Source organism: Nicotiana tabacum, chromosome 21, assembly GCF_000715075.1.
Source record: "Nicotiana tabacum cultivar K326 chromosome 21, ASM71507v2, whole genome shotgun sequence".
NCBI lineage: Eukaryota > Viridiplantae > Streptophyta > Magnoliopsida > Solanales > Solanaceae > Nicotiana > Nicotiana tabacum.
Window position 1 is genome coordinate 35,858,473 of NC_134100.1, and position 21,934 is coordinate 35,880,406.

The following is a 21,934-nucleotide window of genomic DNA, read 5'->3' on the forward strand; positions in this document are numbered from 1 at the left end:
CGAATGGACACTTCAAGAAGCACTGGCAGAACTATGTGAAGACATGGTTCAATCAGCCAGCACGCAAGACCAGGAGAAGAATTGGTAAATATTTGATAAATTATACTCTACTAATATTGTTTTAACTCAAATAGTTTGCTGACCATCTTCCAATTGCAGCAAGACAAAAGAAGGCTGTCAAGATTTTCCCCAGACCAACTGCTGGAACTCTTCGCCCTATTGTCCATGGTCAGACACTCAAATACAACATGAAAGTTAGGTCTGGTAGAGGATTCTCCCTTGAGGAACTCAAGGTTTGTTAATCGACTTTTTATTGCTTCGTCTTCCTTAAAATTAACTGTGAGATGAGCCTATTCTTTCTGCACATTCAGTGTCAGTTGTTTGATTAATAGCTTTAATCATGCTCTAATAAGAAAGCAATTTGCCTGGGATGGAGTCTATATTTTTTTTTGGGGGGTGGGGGGACCAATTTATGTCCACCCACTATTAAATTATTTTATTTAAGATTACAAGGGGTATATCAATTGCTTGCTACTAACTAGAATTTTAGCAGTCTGATACACCCCTTTGGTGGTGTCAAGATTGTAGGATTTTCATACTTTCTTCTTTGTGAGCTCATTTACAGTGTATTTTAAAAAGCAAATGAAAACTTAATTATTGGTGAAGCAGCTGGCAAGTTTTTTCGGTGGGCAAGTTTTTTCGGTGCTGATTATTTTTGTCATTCTAATGTTATTTGGGGGTTACACTGACAATTGAGAACGTAATACAGAATTATTTTACTTTGCTGATTCATTCAATTCATGTTTGTCTGATTGTTATGTGAATTGCTTCCAGGCTGCAGGTATCCCTAAGAAACTGGCTCCAACAATTGGTATTGCGGTTGATCATCGTCGCAGGAATCGGTCACTTGAGGGGCTTCAAACTAATGTTCAAAGGTTGAAGACCTACAAGGCCAAATTAGTCGTCTTCCCAAGACGTGCTCGCCAGGTCAAGGTAAGATATGTGGTTTCTGCTAACTGGAAACATAAATGTGTGTATTGCTTCTTCTGAGAGGTGCTTTCTCTCTGTTTGTTTCCTAATTGCTGCAACTCCCTTCAGGCTGGTGATTCTGCCCCCGAGGAATTGGCTACGGCAACTCAAGTCCATGGTGCTTACATGCCTATTGCACGTGAGAAGCCATCAGTTGATCTTGTCAAGGTTACTGAAGAGATGAAGTCGTTCAATGCCTATGGCAAGCTACGTGTGGAGCGGACGAACGAGCGTCACATTGGTGCTAGGATGAAGAGGGCTGCAGAGGCTGAGAAGGAGGAAAAGAAGTAGTGAGGTTTATCTTGGTTGATTTACTTGTCCCATCTTTTTGATTCCTACTTAGTTAATTACAGAATTTGCTTTGAACTTTTTAAATATAGCATTCAATGTCAGCTGAGTGTATCAATTTCAACACTTGTTACTTTGTTGTTGAGATTTTAAGAATGTTTAAAATTATTTTCTTGGTGCTGACCTAATTTGAACAGCAGCATCCTTTGAAAATTTTGGAGTGCAAGGAAGAGTTACCCCTGCCCCCACTGGGTTTATTTAATGGTGAGTGGGAGGAGTGGCGGTAGGTGGTTTGTGTTGATGGCTATATTTTGCTGAATAATGTCCTCGGGCTTGACAGTGAGGTTATCATTTGTAATTTGACCTGATTAATTCGTGAAAGATATGTGATTATTCTGTGAATGTGTAAAGACCGATTACTAGAATGAAGAAACACTGGAAGGTACAAGAGACGATGTTCAAGACCATTAATACCCCAACATTTAAAAGTGCCAAGCTAGTAATAACAAGGACAAAATCTTGATTGATGGGCAAGTTACTTGGTATTTATGCTTGTGGAGTTTAGAAAGGCCAATAGCTGTGGTGCGATATTTTGGTATATAAAATGAGTTTTTGAAGTTATGCGGAAAAATAATTTTTGGAAGTAAAGGTTATGTTTGGACATGCATTTTACCTAGAAAAAAAGTTGAAGCTCTGTGAGTGGAAGAAAAGATTTTCACCCAAAAGTTTGTCCAAACTAAACTTGAAAATCTATTGGGAAAATAACACTATTACATTAAAATTAATTATTATATATATGTTATATTTTTAGTTTATTTGATTAATTTTATATGTATTTCATTTTAGAAAATTATATATGTTATATTTTAGTTTATTTGATTTTTTTAATGTGTATTTCGATTTATAAAATTAATTATTATATATATTATATGTTTGAAGTGATCTTTGCCTGATATTTTTTTTTTTCTTCAAAAACTGATGACTTTAATGAATAAACAATGTTTTCAAACAACTTTTTTTTTTAAAAAGAAAAAAAAATCTATATCCAAATGGAAAATGGAAACTTAATTTGCTGTTGTTTCGTTTCTGCCAGGAGAATAACATTGTTTTTAGAGCCGTAGATTTTGATCCAATATGAACTCGACAATATGGACTTGGATACTGAGTTAACCATAATGCATTTGCTGTTGGGGGCGTCTCGCGTCTGTAGAGTTAAGCCTAGGTTCATTCGAACCCAATAATTAACTCAAATCTTAGCTAGGGTTTGGTTATAGATTCTCAAATTTGTTTTAAAAAAATTAATTTCGGTAAAATTTGATTTGAAGATGAAAATCTGTTTGGATATTGTTTTTCAAACATGTTTCACTTTATTTTTTTGAAAAACATGAAATGTAACTTATACCCATAAGTTCTAAAACTATCAAAAATACCCAATAGTACTAAATAAACAAACTTGTTAATCCTCGATGCCATTCATTATCATTAGCACAAACTATCGTTCCGAACATAGATAAGTTTGGCACAAAATTATTATTTTTATAATAAACTATATAATACACTATCCTAAAACCATAACCTGATATTTTAATATCAACTGCTAATAACACAATTACTAGCCACTATAATTTGTCAAATTGCAATAATATTACAAGATCCACCGGTCCAAAAAAAATTGATAGTAATTAACTGGTGGATTAGTTGGGTCATAATAGATGGTGGGTTTTTCTTTATAAAATATAAAAAGTTTGAGTTAATTTTTGAAATTGTTAAAAAATCCAACGGCAATATTTTGGGCCAAAAACAGGTCTAGAACTAGTTTTGGAATTTTGAAATTTTATTTTCAAAATCTGCCAAAACATGAATAAAATCTATAAATAAATATCTTGGTAAAATCTACGGCCAAACAGAGGCTTATATGTGTTCATTAAACAAGTAGAAAAAACTTAAGTTTGAACTCAATAAATCAAATGAGTTACGGTAGAATTTTGAAGTTGAACTCCTAAAGTTAAAATTTTGAAAGTAGCGTGAGAGAAGACAATTAGCGTGGAATGTCATTTACGAAACTTGATTTCCCTATTCTCACAAGAAAAGTCATTTTCTTGATTTCTTTTAAAACACTTGTGTTTTTAGAGAAAACCAACCAAACATGAAAATTATAGAAAATTTCCTCCATACTGAACACACACTCTCAGTGTGAAGAGTTTCATTCATGATAATATGCTATCCAATCAAGATTTTCTTATATTCCTATTAATTCTGTTTTAAAAAAATAAAGAATAACTAACATTTGGAATTGTTCAGTCCTATTATCACTAATTACCAAAAATAAAAAAAGAAGTTCTATTTTGTCTTAGAACATATATTAGCTTATTTGGGTTGTATAAAGTTGTTTTCCTATTTCTTTTATGGCGTATATAAAATTGCAATTCTGTGGAACAGTATTAATTTTGGGTATCGAAATTGCAATTTCTTTTGTCGTTCGAAAACATTTACTCAAGTCCTTAAAGCGTATATTATATTTACGTTACAATGTTTTATTCTATACTTATATATAAGCCACAGTTTGAGGAGCTTGAGGTAAACATGTGTGCTTCAGCTGCTAGCTTAAAAGCAAACCTGCTTAGAAATAGAGGGGGTTTCCGGTATTTCATAAATTATGTGCTTTAAATAATTTGTACCTGATTCTCTTATTTGTGTACGTTCTTTTTGTGGACAAAGCAACCACACTTCGTTGCATACACCATGAACATGTGTAAACAATTTGCTGAACCAGTGGGTCCGCTTTAATTCACTGTATCATACGTCCAGCTATGTTTTTAAGGCTATTTTGTCCATGTGGGGCCCGTTTTTTAATTTATCATTATACTTCACCATTTTGACACATTCATCTGAGCAATTTCTGTTTAGAGTAAAATGAGCTACTTAGGCTCTTCCTTAAAAGAAACTAAATTAGTCATGATTACTCCATAAAATGTGTAAATTCTAATGGATGGAAAAAGAAATCAAATTCTTTGAGAAGTCTTAATAACTAAGATTAACATTTCAGCAAATAAAATTTATTTCGTCAGCCTCATTATGCAGAAATTTATTGATTAACACCCAAAAAAATTAGTGCAACATCACAACTCCGACGCCAATCTTTTTAGCAGTATTATTATTAAGGGGCCGTCCGTTTAAAATGATTAGGAGAAATCTTTTCAGAATAAAGTTATTCTTAAAATAAGACAAAATTTGATTGGAAAGATTAGAAAAAATAATTTTCACATAAGTAATGCACTTTTTTTGATTGTATTAGAAAAATATTATTGGATAAACTAATGCAGAGTTTAATTAGTCTGCAATTTTAATTAATATACGTCTTACATTTTGCACAGAATTATATACTTTATCCTTCCTAATTTGTATGACGATATTTGACTGGTTACAACGTTTAAGGAAAAAAAGAAGACCTTTGACAATTGTGGTCTACAATGAGCCAAAAATATTTGTGTCGGCTATAAATCATCTGATCAGGCGTATAATTGACATTCTAAAGTTTAATTATTACTCAATATTAAAAAAAATTAATTGACTAAAAAGAAAAAAGTATCACATTAAATAGGACAGAAGAATATCATTTTAGATGTGATAAAATGTCAAATAAGAATACTAATTTTAGCATTGCAGGATTAAAAAGGACAAACGAATTACTACAAAATCTATATTGTTAGAATACGGGTGTGATGACCCAAAAGGTTATCTTATGTTTTAGAATTCGAATCGGTGCTTTTAAGCCTTAAAAATCTTATTTTTACCATTATCGATTTACGTGCGCAGTCCGGACAGGTTTCCGGAAAGCTTTTATGTTGAAAACTAATGAAAATAAGAATTTTTGCCTTAAAAGTTAATTTTAGTTGACTTCGGTCAATATTTTTGGTAAACGGGCCCGGCTCCGTGCTTTGACGGTCTCAGTAGGTCCGTATCGAATTATGGGACCTAGGCGTATGCCCGGAATCGAATTTGGAGGTCCTTAGCTTGAGTTATGAATTTTTTATGAAAATTAAAAGTTTGAAAATTATTTATTTTTAAGAATTGATTGATATTTGGCATTGTTAGTATCGGGTCCGTATTTTGGTCCCGGTGCCCGGTACAGGTTTATTACGATATTTAAGACATGTTTGTGAAATTTGGTGAGAAACGGAGTTGATTTGACGTGATTCGGACGTCCAGTTGAGAAGTTATGATTTTAAAGTGTTCTTGAAAATTTCATTTGAATTGGTGCTAAATTTAGAGTTCTAGGTGTTATTTTGGCGATTTGATCGTGCGAGCAAATTCGTATGATGTTTTTAGACTTGTGTACATGTTTGGTTTGGAGCCCCGAGGGCTCGGGTGAGTTTCGGATAGGTCATGGGATGTTTTGGACTTTGAAAATCTAGTTTTTCTACAGAATGTGTGTTCTGGTATGTCCTTCTTCGCATTCGCGAAGGTACTCTTGCGAACGCGAAGAGTAATCAGGTGAGGCTGAGAATCCTTCTTCGCGAACGTGAAGGCGCGGTCACGAACGCGAAGTGATGGGGGATTTACCCTTCGCGAACACGACTTGCTCATCGCGAACGCGAAGCACTTGGGGACCTGGGGGAGGGTTGGTCGTTCTTTCATCGCGAAAGCGAGCAGCGTCTCGCGAACGCGAAGGCCAGGGGAGCATAACAATCGCGAACGCGAGCAAGGTCTCGCGAATGCGAAGGCTTGGTAGCCAGTACCCTTCGCGAACGCGATACACACTATCGCCTAGTGCATAAAACAGAATCAAACACGGGTTTAAGCCATTTCTTCAATATTTTTCAAGAACCAAACGGGTAGAGGCGATTTTCAAGAGTCATTTTCTTCCCCAAGGTGTTGTTAAGTGATTCTAAACCATTTTCTTTCAATTACCCATTACATTCCTTGAATTATCAACTAAAAATCTAGAGTTTTTATGGTAGAATTAAGGGTTAGGGTAGAAAATAGGGATTTCGGGAATTTGGGGATTTAGACCTCAATTTGAGGTCGGATTCCAAAACTAATTACATATTCTGGCTCGGGGGTGAATGGGTAAAAGGATTTTGATCTGAACCTCGGGTTTTGACTAAGCAGGTCCGGGGTCGATTTTTCTACTTTTGAAGGAAAATTTGAGAAATTTAATTTATGCAATATAATTGATTCCTTTAGCAATATTTGATATTAATGAGTCATTTTTGAATAGATACGAGTGATTTAGAGGTGAATTCCAAAGGAAAGGCTGTGATTGAGGATTAAGTGGCCTTCGGAGCGAGGTAAGTGTTGTGTCTAATCCTGACTTGAGGGAATTAGGAACCTTAGATTAATTGCTAAGTGAAATTCATGTGAGCGACGTATATGTGAGGTGACGAATACCTATGCGCCGCCAATTTACCTGTTTTTTTATGTTTCTCTATTTTTTTGACATTGTCTCATTCCTATGCCAAATTGCTACGTGTTATACTAGTGTTATCCAAATTATCGTTCTTATTATGTTTATGAATTTTCTGGTGATAATTGAGTTTTTATTTCAAGTTGAGATTGATATTATGGAACCAAATGTTGAAGTACAGTTTGTACTTGTTATTCTATCTCCCTGTTGTTATTTATGCATTGCATTATGGTAAGGGAGAGTGTTAATGAACGAAGGGTGATGCCGTGCCATATTGTGAGTGTTAATGCAAGAAGGGTGATGTCGTGCCATATTGTGAGTATTAATGCACGTAGGGTGATGTCGTGCCATATTGTGAGTGTTAATGCACGAAGGGTGATGTCGTGCCATACTGTGAGTGTTAATGCACGAAGGGTGATGTCGTACCATGATATGAGAGTAAAAGCACGAAGGGTGATGCCGTGCCGTTTTTATTAATTTTATGGTGAGATTGAGAGTAAAAGCACGAAGAGTGATGCCGTACATTTTTACTTACTGTATTCACTATTCCTGTTGATTCATGGTATATTGACTGCTCCGGTGATCATTCTGTTGTAGTTCTTTATCTTGTATTCCCCTCAGTATGTTTTTCCCTCCCAACATTTCCTGTTTAGTTCTTCATTCCTGTTATTTGCGTATACACTGTTAAATTGTACAGGTTGATTGTAGGTGCCTTGCCTTAGCCTCATCACTACTTCATCGAGGTTAGGCTCAACACTTACCAGTACATGGGGTCGGTTGTACTGATGCTGCACTCTACACTTTCTGTGCAGATTTTGATACCGGCTCTGGTTGATCGAGATTTTGCTATTGGTCCGCTGTCCGGAGACTCAAGGTAGATCTGTCGGTATCCACAGACCTTGAAGTCGCCGTCTATCATTTCTGTTCTACTGTTTCTTTTATTCAGGCAGTTATATTTTTTTCAGACTATTACTTGTAGTAAATTCTAGAATGCTCGTGAATTGTGACTCCAAATCCGAGAAGTAGTAATTAATACAGTTTTTATGATATTTCGCACTTATTATATTTCATTTTAGTTAATTATTGTTACTTAATGAATGAAAATAAGGAATTGGTTTAATGATTCTCTAACGTTGGCTTGCCTGGAAAGTGAAATGTTAGGCGCCATCACAATCCCGTCGGTGGAAAATTTCGGATCGTGATAACGGGTTAGAGTCGAAATCTTAAAAAGGAAAGGGGAGATCAATATACTTTACAAAAAGGTACTACTAACATTTTTTTTGAAGATGGAGAAGGGTTGGAGGAGGGAGGGCGTACTACTACTTACATTTATATAAATGAAATTAAGTAAACTAATCAAACGAACATGTTAATAGTACTAGAATGCAAATAGAAACATTATTTTTTAAATAAGAGTAGAAAATAAAATTTTACGAGTTGGATGAAATATCCATGAAAGTGCCAAAATATATACTCCATAATAGCATATACATTAATAATTGTTCTTTATATTATAATATAAAAATTGAATTACTATATTTGAATGTATATATATTTTATATTAGTTAAGGAAATAGCAAATTCGATAGTAAATAGCGGGAGAGGTCGATAATAGATAGCTAGAAAAGGAGCTCCATGGGCTCCCTAGAAATTACAAGATATTGGATAGACGGAAAATATTCTAGGTTTGACAAAATCAGTACAAAGAAGGATGCTAAAAAAAAAATTCTTGAATAAGTTATCACAACCTCCACACCTGATCATACCCAATTGAAAAAGATAAAGTTACTGACTAAAAATAATCTAAGAGAGATGCATGTCATAGACTTCAAAGTTATGCTCAAAAGCTGCTCAATGCCCATTACATATAACTTCTAACTTCAGCAGAAATAAAATCTCAAGTTCAAAGGTATGCACTCTATTTTATTGCAAGCTTAAGTTAATTATAACTTTATTATAATATTTATTTGATTAATTGGTCCCAGGGACATGAGACAAAAATATATATGTGAAATAATCTTAGCACAAAAATTTAGAAATCTGATAACATAGAGGCTACCCACCATTTAGGTTGCCCCATACTATTTGATGAATATACTTTAAGGCTCAAAACGCTTATTTTTTTTGAATAATATCAGGATAGTGTTGCCGTTGAGAATTGACGAAGAAATAATTAAACCAAAATATAAATTTAGATACAAATTAATTACTCACATAGCCATCGGGCCCGGACTTAGCCCGGGCATAACCTGCTAGTAATAGATAGAAGAGGCTTGGAAGCTGTTTACTCGAAAAATCGGAAAACGTTAAATTTGTGTATGGTTCTAAGGATATGTGATACAATTTGATACAAATCGTACAGGGAAATAGAAATATTTGTGTTCTTGGCTATGAGAATGGGAATAGTGAGCAAAAGAATGAATAAGGTAAAATAAAACAAGCATGAAGAGATATCTTTCAATATGAGAAGTGATCTTTTGTTACAATGTATTTTTCTCTTGTCCCTGCTTACAAGGATCCCCCCTTTATAATAGAGGGATCCTACTTCATTTATAATAAAATAAAGCATATAGTGGAGGACCCATGATGATTTGTTTCTTCCTCGATTCCTGCAAAGATTCTCTCTCTTAGTGCGGTTGTAACGACTCTTGTCTGTGAGCTCGACACTGGCTCGGGCTCGTTATTGGGTCGAATCCTCGGTTTTGGCTTGAGTTCGACCTCCGCGGTGGGCGTAGCGCATTTCTGACCTTGAAGCAATGCCTTACGGACCGATTCGGTCACGGGCTCGATAAAAGTATCGAGCCGACTCCTCGATCAGCTTTCGGACTCGAGGCTCGTTTGTACTGCCTTCGGAACTCATCCCAAAATCCCACTCCGATTGCTTACCATTCGAACTCGATCGAACGTAGGAAGACCGAAATCTATTTTGACCGTATACAGAAGCAGCTCGGCGTTGTCTTGCCGGCTTGCCGACCAAGGCCTCTTTCTGTCATTTCATGCGTAACTTTTTTAAGTCATTGATCATTTAAATGTTGTTGTGAGCTTTGATTGGTCCAATAAGTTGATAACTACACTAACTATAGTAGAGTTCGACTGCGACGACTTTTTAGCATTTTGAGACAACCGTATAAACTTTTAGTGGGTCCATCTCTCATTAGGATTGCGGCTGACAATTCCATTTCCATAGCTAATTTTATTTTTTTGTATATAACTTGCCCATTACCATTATCTACTAGAGCAAAATCTAAAATGTCCCAACCATTGTTATCCTTCATTTGTTCTGCTTTATTTTCACTACATGAAATGATGCATCATACATATAAAAGAGATGATTTTAAACAGTATATATCTATGTCTACTTTTAAAGTTTAGAGCTGTCGTTATCAAACTATTTAAAAATTATCAAGGATTATATTTTTATATCATAAATTGCAATTATATATTATGACAATTGATTTTTATAAATACTCTCTAAGATTAGTGATATATATCATAACTTATAATTATTTTATGTGGTAATTCATTTTTACTTGAAATTGTTTGGCACAAAAGTTATAGTAGATTTAACTTGTGTCAACAAAGACTTTATTTTTCTCAAGAACTAAATCATTTACAGGAAAGGATTTGTCAAATCATCTTACCTTTTACTATGGTTAACTTGAAAATTTCTATTCTAAAAGCTCTTAATATAGTGGTCGTGTCAAATACTATTTAGTTTAATAAAATACTTGCTAATATTTATGAAGTAGTTAATTTGGTTTAATCAAGTTGAAGAAGAATAATTTGCAAAAGACATATTTTATTTTCCTGGTCATATTCTTTGTTTAGTTTTCTATTACGAAGTTAAATTTTATTTGAAGTTCTTTTTATTTATTCAAAAAAATTTCAAAAAGTTTCTAAAGGTCCGTGAAGAATAAAGAAGGGAGAAAGTAAATAAAGATAGAAATTAATTTTTACTTTACAATTACTAGAAATCAACGTGTATATATTAACTAAGCTTACTTTCTAAATAACTCAAACGTAAATGAAATAAATGGAGCACATAAGGGTATTAAGAGTTCACCGCTTATAACTACGCTCAAGTAAGCAAGATAAAGCTAATGGAGAAAAATAACATTTTAAAATACCAAAGAAATGAGAATCATCCTTGCATATTTGCAAGGTTTATTTTTAAAAAAAATATTCATCGAGCGTCAAATTGAAATAACAAAACTTATTAAAAATATTATAATTAAATTATAGCTATATAAAACAAAAAAAGATAGAACCACGAATGAGTGGGGGTGGGGGATCACAATATTCATTCAAGTATTGTTTTTTTAAGAAAAATTTATTAACAAAATTAAAATTGGATGTCCTTCAAAGAGCTTTGTGTTTATTTTCTCACTTTTGTGCATCTTATCTTTTCTTAATTTTACCTTAATGTTCTAATAAGTTGACAATATAGAAATGCATATTTGCTTCATGATTATTTTTGTACTCTAAGACTAAAAAGAAAAAACTTTGAGCTTTGTTAGTTGAATTTGAAATACACAACTAATTATAATAAATCATAAATTAATGCGCGGGAGTTAAATGAACTTTGATAGAATTCACATTGATAATAAGCACCACAAGTGGTCAATGAAGTGGGTGAGAACCATGAGGTCACAGGTTCAAATTCTGGAGTCAAATGCTAGGTGATTTCTTCCCATCTATACAAGCCTTGGTGGATAGAGTTACCCGGTACATGTTGCTGGTGGGAGGTGACAGGTATCCCGTGGAATTAGTCGAGGTGCGCGCAAGCTGGCTCGGGCACTACGGTTATCAAAAAAAAAAATAAGAATTCACATTGATAATCTAGTTATAATAGATAGGAGTATAATATAACATGGTGACACGGCAACAACCTTCTTATGATTGAATTATTCTGACTGACGGTTTTTCTTTTTCTAAATCTCAACTGACGGTTGGTCTTGTTTTTTTTTTTGTTTTTCCAACTGAGGGATTTATAAGACGTTTCACTATTATCATGACCAGCGGTTGCTCTTCTTTTAAGAGTTACAATCTCATACAAGATCATTCTCTCTTCTATCTATCTAATATCTAATTTTGCTGCTTTTATGAAAATTGATCCGAAATAACAGCAATTATACGGGTGAAAATGGCGGAGGCCAATGTGGATATTAGATCATTGAGCCAAAACTTCAATGAAACGAGCAAAGCGAGATTGCTGCACAATGGTTCAGAGTATGGATTGGATGTTGAAAATGAAGGATTACGCAATCGAATTAATGAATTTTGCAGTAATGTTAAACAAGGTTTATTCAAGGCAATTGAGATGGGTCGTAAGGATCCTAGGAAAGTCATTTTCGCTGCTAAGATGGGTTCAGCACTTTCCCTCGTTTCGGTTCTCATTTTCTTTAAAGAACCTCTATCCTATATTGGTACATACTCCATTTGGGCCATCCTCACCGTTGTCGTTGTATTCGAGTTCAGCATAGGTATGTTAAAATTTTGTGAATATTCAAATTATTATTATTATTTAAATGGAATGGGCTTGAATAGTGCAGATTGCTTTTGATTGAATTCAGCATAGGTATGTTAAATGCCGTCGTGTTCAAGTAATTTAATATTGGACTGAAATGAGCACAAATAGAACTAAATGATTAGATGATGATTCATATGGCCAATCCTAACAACTTCGGATTCAGGTCCACTTAAATATGGTTGTGTTCCATTATTTAGTTATTGGTATGAAATGAGCATGAGTAGAACAGAATGGTTTTATGTCGATTTAGCATAGGCATGTTATATGTTGTCGTATTCAAATTATTTAGTGTTGGAATGAAATTGGTCCCGATAGAGTGGAATACACACATATAATTCAAAGTGTTTTGGGATTGAGACAAAATTGATGTGGCCCTTTAACTGTTCATTGTTCTTTTACATTTGGACAAGGTGAGTTGCTCTGATGGTAAGCACCCTCCACTTCCAACTAAGAGGTTGTGAGTTCGAGTCACCCCAAGAGCAAGGTGGAGAGTTCTTGGAGGGAAGGATGCCGGGTGTCTATTGGAAACAGCCTCTCTACCCCAGGGTAGGGGTAAGGTCTGCGTACACACTACCCTCCTCAGACCCCACTAGTGGATTATACTGGGTTGTTGTTGTTGTTGTTGTTGTTGTTGTTGTTGTTCTTTTACATTTATCCATTTTGACAAGTTACAGTTATCCATTTCTTTTGGTGGATATTCCTGCTTGATATCCACAATCTAATTGATATATACAAATGCTAGGTGCGACACTTAACAAAGGATTCAACAGGGCTCTGGGGACATTGTCTGCTGCAGGGCTAGCTTTGGGCATTGCCGAATTATCTGTTATGGCTGGAAAATGGCAGGAGGTTGTGATTGTCATCAGCATTTTTATTGCAGGTCTGGTTTGAATTCTAGTATTTTACATCAAGAATATCCTTCAAGTCTCACTATTTCCTTATTCATGATGTACACATTGGGTACAGTTTCATTTGTGAATGAGCATGAACTTCTTTCATCCCATTTTATCTGCTTCTCCTTACTTGCAAGACTATTTTAAGGAATAACTAAGCTGTTGAAATGTCAAACTATTCAATAGCAATTTAAGAGAATAGGTCACGGGTTCGAATCGTGGAAACAGCGTCTTGCAGAAATGCAGGGTAAGACTGCATACAATAGACCCTTCTGGTCCGGCCCTTCCCCGCACCTCGCGCATAGCATGCACCGGGCTACCCTTTTTAGATGTCAAAATTTACTGATAGCTGTCTTGTATTTGGGTTAGACTAAAAGATGAGCTCCGACACCTCTTTCCTTTGAAACCCCCATGGCTTTGATCAATTCTGTAATTCCGAGTAAATGATTACTTAATTCACACTCTCTCTTAATAGTGGTTCTGACTTCAATAAAGCCCCTCGACATCCAATGATTAGGCTGGTAGATGGAGTCACCAAGGGGGCAAAAATTGGGAAAAAACCATTTTTCCCTTGGGAGGAGGGAAGGGTTGAGGGATAGGGTTTAGAAAAAGTTAACAAATCCCCTAAAATGGAAAAAAAGAGGAAGAAGAAAGGGAAACAGCGGCTTTTTTGTGAAACTCTTCCTTTTTAAAATTTAGTATTGTACAAATCTGAAAAGGCTTTGTTTAGATTCTTAATTTTACAGGCTTTTCTCCTGAAAGTGTAATATAGTACTTAGGCTAGAAGGATTGTGGAAATGTTGGTTATTAGGAGGAAAAAATAGCACGAGTAGAAGTAAATAGAGGGACTTCTTGCTGCTGGGAGTCGAAACATGGAGAGTAGACTAGAAAGGAAAAGTAAGTAGAGAAGTCTAAGATTCAGATACAATCTTCTATAACCTCTTTTATTAAGACTACATAACGTACCAGAAGCACCAACAAGAATTACCATCTATATCTTTTCTAATGCATAAGCATTATATGGACAATACTAATCAAAGCAGAAAAGAATAAGCAGCTTAAAATGTAAAATTAAAGGAAGGGTTTACCTGGTTGCTACATGGACAAAATCAAGTAAGAGAATTACTGCATAAGTTTGAGACTAATGCGTATCTGATATTATATTCTTTTACCTTTCACTTCCTCTGTAAAGTAACATCTCTCTTCTCCTGTTATCCTTGGTGAAATATGCATGGCTGGGCATCTGACTTGTGTGCAGCTCTAATCTTATTACTTTTCTCTTTTGATTCAGGATTTTGTGCAACTTATTTGAAATTGTATCCTGCAATGAAGCAATATGAATATGGATTTCGAGTGTTCTTGTTGACATATTGTATTGTGTTGGTATCGGGAACTTCACATTTTTTTCAAGCAGCTGTTTCCCGATTGTTGCTAATTGGGGTTGGTGCTGGCGTCTGTTTACTTATAAACGTTGGCCTCTTCCCCATTTGGGCTGGTGAAGATTTGCACAAATTAGTGGTAAAGAATTTTAAGGGTGTTGCTACTTCTTTGGAAGGTGAGGATTTCCTCTATTCTTATCTTCAATTTGTCTTGGAACATGTTCTTTCCAGGCTATGCTGAACTAACACCAGCGACACGTCTTGTTAGGTTGTGTCAATGGCTATCTGCAATGTCTTGAATATGATAGGATACCATCAAAAATTCTTCTTTACCAGGCCTCTGATGATCCTGTGTATAGTGGATACAGGGCCGCTATGGAGTCCACAAGCCAAGAGGATTCTCTGGTACACTATTCTTCATAGATACTTTATGGTGAATATAAAACTCATAATGGTTCTTTTGAATTATTTTAGGATGGTTTTGGGGGTTGAATTGGACATTCATTTGGGACATATAGATATTGCGCAATTTTCTCTTATTACTAACTTTTAATATTCCTGGTGCAGCTAGGTTTTGCTGTGTGGGAACCCCCTCATGGCCGTTACAGGATGTTCAATTATCCGTGGGCTGAATATGTTAAAGTCAGTGGTGCATTGAGGCATTGCGCTTTCATGGTCATGGCTATGCATAGCTGTATTCTTTCGGAAATACAGGTAAAGCTTCAATCTTCAAACTCCTGCATCAAACTCTCATCCTATTTTATTGCAGATGCTTTTAAAATCATGGACTTATTGGAACTAGGTGATTCCTTATAACTATTGTCTTACCTTCTCCAAGAAATGAAGTAAAGATCTTATTGAAGTAATTGGATATGATTTACCGAATGGATATAAATTACAACCTGCATATTGATATGCATCCCTTTAGCTATGAAGCAGCTTAGGAATTATGAATAGAGAATTTTAGATAATGTGCCAAGTACTCTCCATATCGGGCTTTTGCAACTCATTTTGGGCCAAAAATAAAATGGGCACTGAGAAATGTTTATAGATCTTCTGCAGATTGTTGAAATTCTCATATGTTAACTAACTTATTTTGGGAGTCACCCTTGGACATTTCTAAAGTATCCAGTGTTTTCAGATTTAAATTTTTACAGAGTCATAGATCGACCATACATTTTTGTGCTATAGTGCTCTCCTTTTTACTGCCAATTGGACCTGCACTGTCCAGTTTTTACTTGACTTACCTGTGTTTGGTGGAGATAGTTAGTTAGTATAAATCCTTTATATATGTAATTAACTTATTATAAGTTCAACCAACCAATTTCAAAAATTGTCCATCAAAATCTTTGCATGTAGGCAATAACTGTGTCATTTTCCAATGTTTATTTGATTCTTATTTTTGGAAACAAGTTATCCTAAAGATGTTAAAATGATTTAATATGTTGCTGTATAAAACGTTTTACATTTTTAGAGTCTATTTGTTTTAGTGGTGGTTTCTAAAGAAGTATTATAAACAAAAACTCCATATGACAGATTCAGTACAAGTACTTTTGGTACTTAAAAATGCTACTGTCATAAGGAAGCTTCCAAGTTTTGCGTTGTTAGACAACCACAAATGATATATTGGCCAAAGATATGAAAGCAAGTATGCATTGAGATTGGATTCATGTATTTTCAACTGGATAGAGCATATGCTTTATATCTTTGTCTATTTCAATATATATTATTCTGAATAAAGTAAATGGAAAAAAAGGCCAGCTTTCTCATTTTTTTTTTGTTAACGAGATGATTATATATATGTATTAGCAACTAAAGTTAAACAGGTGCATTGTTTTCAGGGGGATATGAATTAACCCCTGAGCTGTGATCAAGAGTATTAATATTACAATCCAAAAACTTCCTAGGAAAAACAGTTCCTAAGATGTATGCCCAAAAAGCTTCATTTGCAAATACCGAAGGAACTTTCATAGTTGCTTTACCAAAAAGGTTTTTGTTTGCACCCTCCTTTTCCATCAGATCAGCTACTTTGTTCATCTCCCTGTAGCTGTGCTTCACTACCACGTCTCCTAATCTTAGGATGATTGACCTGCATTCAAAAATAATTGAGTCAAAGGCATGATTACCCAAATTAAGCATTCTTATTACCTCTGTTGAATCTGTGTTGATTTCTAGGGGGACGAATCCTCTTAGCTCTGCAATTTGTAATCCCTGCAGCACTGCAAGTAGTTCAGCTTGGGTGTTTGTGGTGTGAGGCAGACTTCCCATAAATCTCAACACCCAGTTGCCGCTGGAGTTTCTGAAAACTCCTTCCATGCCACCCTTCCCAGGATTCCCTAAAGCAGTCCCGTCAGTGTTGAGCTTGTAATGACCTGTTAGCGGGAAAATCCATTTGACCCAGATGGTCTTCTCTTTTGTGGGTGTTTGGCTAACTGAGATAGTGATATACTCAGTTGCCTTAGCCAATACAATAGAAGCAGGGACACGATCATTTTTGTTGTTGAAGAGGTTGTTATTCCTAGTAATCCACATCTGCTAAAAGCTAAAGAAAAAGAGGTCTTCCCAACTAAGAATGTTGTTGAATGGTTTTCTTTCAAGGGTTGACCAAGTGTTAAACCAGGATCTACTTGTAAAGGTAGGGAGCTGACTTTGGGTTATTGTGGTGCTTTGGGAGGTTAGCTGTTGCCAGAATGATTTTGCATTAGGGCAGTCAAAGAAGATGTGGGCAGAGGTCTCAATAGCAGTAGCGCAGAAGCAACACATTGGGTTACAATAAACCCCAATTTTGTGGAGACATGCCCCTGTGGGAAGCCTTTCATGGTATAAGAGCCATATGAATATTTTGATCTTGTTAGGCACCTTCAATTTCCAAATTCACATGTAGCTATTGTTATCCTCTTCCACCTTCTGGGTATTATTAGCAAGGATGCTATAGGCTGATTTAGTGCTGAAGAGGCCATTGCTAGTTTTGCCCCAAATCATTTTGTCCTCCTTTATGGGATTGGATGGAATGAAGGTAGTTGAGAGGTCTCTGATGTTAGGAGGGATGCTCAAGGATATGGAGGAGGTGTCCCAAGCCCCATTATTATAAATGGTAGCTACTTTGGCTGAATGGTCAGTTTGAGTAAGAGGGCCCTCAATCATGTTCCTGATTGATGGGTGGTTGGGGATCCAAGAGTCATAAGCTTACTCTGTCACCTTTGTGCACTACCCATTTTATGGCTTTTCTGCAGGTGTCCCAACCTTTTAGAATACACTGCCATGTAGAGGATTTGGCTTTTTTAGGGGGTGGGCCCACTTACAGTGCTTGGCAATCATGGTCTTTGCCCATAGAGAGGAGTTGTTATGAAAGTGTCTCCACGCAAGGCCCGAGTGAATAGCTTTATTCTTAAACACAGCCTTTTGTATTCCCTAACCCTCCCTGGTTTTTAGGCTTGGCAACAGTGTCCCAGCCTACTAAGTGTATTTTTTTTTGTTGGGTGTTGTACCCGATATGAAGTTCCTCTGAATTTTATCAATTTCTTTTGTGGTTTTTTAGGGGAGCTTGATAAATTACATGACATGATCAGGGAGGCTTTTGCTAGGGTAGTTCTCCCAGTCATGTTTAGAAAGCTTATTTTCCATCTAGCCAGCTTTGAGTGCATGTTGTCAATGACGAATTGGAAGTCACTATTAACTGACCTTTAATGAAAGATGGGGAATTCCGGATATTTGCCAAAGGTAGATGCGGATTGGATGGATAAGATGGCAGAGTTAGCTTCCATATGGTGGAGTTGGCAGTTGGCAGAGAAGAAGACTCTTGACTTTGTGAGGTTAAGTTTTTGGCCCGAAGCCTGATTAAAAGAGTTTAAAGTATTGATGATTGTGAAGCAATTTTTTGGGTCAGCTCTAGCAAATAATGTTAGGTCATCAGCAAAGAACATATGAGAGATCTTTGGTCCAGACCTGCTGATGCTGATTGGGCACCACTCCTTAGTCTGAACAGCTTCGTCAATTAGCCTAGAAAGTCTTTCCATACATATGATGAACATATAATGGGATAGAGGATCTCCTTGTCTTATGCCTCTTGATGGTTTGAAATGAGGGGTTTGATCCCCATTAACTAGAATTGAGATGGGGGAGGAGCTTACACAGGACAAGATGAGGTTGATAATGTCAGTGGGGAAGTTGAAATCATGGAGAGTGTCCCTGATAAAAGGACCACTCAATCCTATCAAAAGCCTTTTTCAGGTCAATCTTTAGGATCATGTGAGGTTTCTTGCCTCTCATTTTTCAAAGTGGGTGATGTATTCCTGGACAATAATAACATTATCAGAAGCTCTCCTGTTAGACAGGAAACTGGCTTGACTGGGAGAAGATTGCTCTTTTGATCTCACTGTCTCTGAAGGGTAGAGCCAGATTGGTCGTTTGAATTGTGGATAGTGTATGATTCTGTGAGTTTGAATTAGAGGTAAGGATGGGAGACTGGGTGTGTGAAGAGATGTAGAGAGCATTGAAGAATCTGATAATGGATTCTTTGATTTCATGGGGCTCATGTTGCCAGTTACCAACCTCATCTTTGAGCGAGAGGGTCCTATTTCTCCTCCTTCTATTTAGAGTAGAAGTGTGAAAAATCTGGTATTGGCATCACCATCAGAGAGCTAGTTAATTCTGGATTTCAACTTCCAGAAATCCTCTTCATTTTTTAGGATTGAGTCTAATTCCTCGATTAAGGTGTTTTCTAAATTCAGGAGGAATTGACTAAACTGGTAGTTTGGAGATTTTTGGATACCAGCAATCCTGGCCAACGGTCCCTTCTTTTTGTGGAATATGCTGCCAAAGGGGTGTTTGTTCCAATTGGTGACATTAGTTTTGAACCTTTGGGATGAGGGAAGTAAGGTGGAGTTTGGTGGGAAGGAGTCCTGAATGAGGCTAGTGAAAGCAGGGTGATTGCACCACATGAACTCAAATATGAAAGGCCTTGCATTAATATTTCGGGGGCCATTTTTTTAACTTAACTAGAAGGGGACAGTGATCAGAGTGGGTCCTAGGTAAGTGGGTTACAGATGCTTCAGGAAATTCATTAATCCAGCAGTTATTAGCAAAACACCTATCAATTCTTTCTAGGATTAGGTTTGTCTTATTCCTATATCTCTTGTTTGTCTAGGTGTATTTACTACCTTTGTAGCCCAGGTCCACTAATCTACACTGGTTAATGCAGTTCCAGAATAAGTTGCTTCTGCTTGTGTTAATACACTTTTTACCAAACTTGTCTCTTGCTTTTAAAACTTCATTAAAATTCCCACCCACAAACCAACTACCATTTATCTTATTTAAATTATCTATCAGATTTTCCCAAAGTATTTTCCTATCCTCTAGATAATTACTTGCATAAATAGCGGAAAATAACCAAGGGGGTTAGAGGGTAGTACCTTGACCATTGCATGGATATCTTGAGGGTGTGACTGATACCTCATCCACCCGGAGGATATTTTCTTTCCACATGATGACGATGCTTCCAGAGTGACCCACGATCACTATGGGACTGTTAGCTTCTTGTAGTATGCCATCTTTGTCTCGAGCAGCACCAACATAGCCGGCTTGTGAAATTTGATCATCTTTGAGCAGTGTCTCCTAAACTCCACATTGTTTGCCCCTCTAACATTCTATATAATAAAGTTCATTAGAGGGTTGTGGTTTGTTTGGGGAGCCACTGCCGGTGCCTTTTCCTTCCCCTGGGTAGGCATCATTTCCTTCCTCCTTGCTATTGGTATATGTGATCTCATCACCGGAGTCAATGGTAGCAGTGGTTTCAGCACTCCCTGGCTCTGATGAGAACCCATGCTCAATCCACATCTGGCAAGTGTTTTGGGGCAGAGTAGTATTAGGGTCTCGTTGTAGCTTTCTCGTGTTCATCAAAGTAGTTGCATATCAAATATGATGGTACAACTGATTTTTAGTTGTTTTTTCCTGTTTGCACTTCCTCTGTTCCTACTTCTTGAGGCCCATGATTAAGACTTTAGGCTTCATGGTTCCATATTAATTTTCACATTTTTTTCTTATTGTAGGCAGCGTCTGAATTGAGGCAGGTCTTTTGCAAGGAGATCCAGAGAGTTGGGATTGAAGGAGCTAAAATGATACGACATCTCGGAGACAAAGTAGAAAAGATGGAGAAACTTAGCCCCGGGAACCTTCTTGAAGAAGTTCATGAGGCTGCTGAGGATCTACAAATGTTGATTGACCAAAAATCTTATCTTTTGGTTCATGTGGAGAATTGGGAAAATGCAAATCGACCTAAACAGTTTAAAGATCCTGAACATCTTCAGGAACTAAAGGACAACGAACCTAAACGCTTGGCGGTTAACTCCCTTAGTGAAGCAACTCTCAATTTAAGGTCTGCTCATACATTGAAATACCTGGATACTCGGAATCCAAATGCAAGTATGAATATTTCTGCTTCACAATTATGTTCCTCTGGGAATGTGTTCAATCAGATGGTGTGGCCTTCACGACTTTCAATTCTTGGAGATGTGATTATAAATGAACGTGAAGTACGTACATATGAAAGTGCAAGTGCATTGTCGTTGGCGACTTTTACTTCCTTGTTAATTGAGTTTGTTGCAAGACTTCAAAATCTTGTAAATGCATTTCAAGAACTTAGTGAGAAGGCAAAATTTAAGGAACCTGTAGATGCAGAGGAGGCAACTAATTTCTAGAGCTGATTGCTTAACTTCTCATGCTTCAAGGATGAAGGATTAAGTCAATTTTTTTCCTAACGCTAGTCATGAAGATGCTATTAGGCAACAACTCACTTAGATAAATATATACTCGGAATGAAAATTTTCTACGAAGCTGAAGGTACGTTTTACCTAGGAGATGATAACAAAGTAGTAAGATATCTATGAGAAGTCAAGGAAATGGATTTTTAGTTCTGCAGCAAGAGGAGGAATTGCAGTGTTTGAGATCACATAAAACTGACTTGCTCAACTGAAAAAATGAATTTGGGTTGATATGATTATAGTTGTAATTCTGTAAGACAGGATTTTGTAACCTCTTTTTTCAGATGGCAAGGGGAAGAGTTGTTTCACAAATATTTTATGTCCAGTTGGGATAATATTTTGTATCTGGTTAAAGCTGTAAGGCTCTAATGGATTTTAGCGAACATTATCTGGAAAATGAAGCGTTGTTATACATGAAATGCAGATATAGTTATTTGTCTTGTAATGGTTTCACATTGAATTGATTATCTGATATTCACCAGATGATTAGCGTCCTTTTTGGAATTGGAACATCTTAGAGATCCTCAGAGTAACATAAGCAAAAATAATCTGTTTTGCTTTCCAGAATTCCGAGACTCAATTGTTGCCTTATTGACCAAAGGAGGAACCTAGTTGCTCGATATCTCAGCACATAATTGAAAATCTGCTGC

The 21,934-nt window shown here is 36.2% G+C and overlaps 2 protein-coding genes across 2 annotated transcripts; both read left to right on the forward strand.

The window, feature by feature from the left end:
• LOC107764897 (60S ribosomal protein L13-1-like) lies at nucleotides 1-1,532 on the forward strand (the record flags this gene model as incomplete). Its single annotated transcript, NM_001324861.1, is given in 12 exon segments — nucleotides 1-84; nucleotides 160-293; nucleotides 835-940; nucleotides 943-956; nucleotides 958-982; nucleotides 984-993; nucleotides 1,099-1,126; nucleotides 1,129-1,177; nucleotides 1,179-1,192; nucleotides 1,195-1,200; nucleotides 1,202-1,206; nucleotides 1,209-1,532. Coding segments are annotated over 12 exon segments (587 nt in total), but the record flags the coding sequence as incomplete, so codon positions are not given.
• A 10,212-nt stretch (nucleotides 1,533-11,744) lies between these two features.
• LOC107770457 (aluminum-activated malate transporter 4-like) lies at nucleotides 11,745-21,694 on the forward strand. The gene is made up of 6 exons (XM_016589765.2): nucleotides 11,745-12,207; nucleotides 12,997-13,134; nucleotides 14,439-14,702; nucleotides 14,795-14,931; nucleotides 15,094-15,240; nucleotides 20,574-21,694. The coding sequence occupies exons 1-6, from the start codon at nucleotides 11,868-11,870 to the stop codon at nucleotides 21,219-21,221; spliced, it is 1,674 nt and encodes a 557-aa protein (XP_016445251.1). The 5' UTR covers nucleotides 11,745-11,867; the 3' UTR covers nucleotides 21,222-21,694.
• Nucleotides 21,695-21,934: the final 240 nt, after the last annotated feature.

What these genes read in the sequence shown, in the direction of transcription:
- LOC107770457 (XM_016589765.2), top strand. Translation starts at nt 11,868, where the DNA reads ATGGCGGAGGCCAATGTGGATATTAGATCATTGAGCCAAAACTTCAAT. An exon ending in CATCAGCATTTTTATTGCAG is followed by an intron (nt 13,135 to 14,438) that starts GTCTGGTTTGAA and finishes CTTTTGATTCAG; the next exon opens with GATTTTGTGCAACTTATTTG. An exon ending in TGTTGCTACTTCTTTGGAAG is followed by an intron (nt 14,703 to 14,794) that starts GTGAGGATTTCC and finishes ACGTCTTGTTAG; the next exon opens with GTTGTGTCAATGGCTATCTG.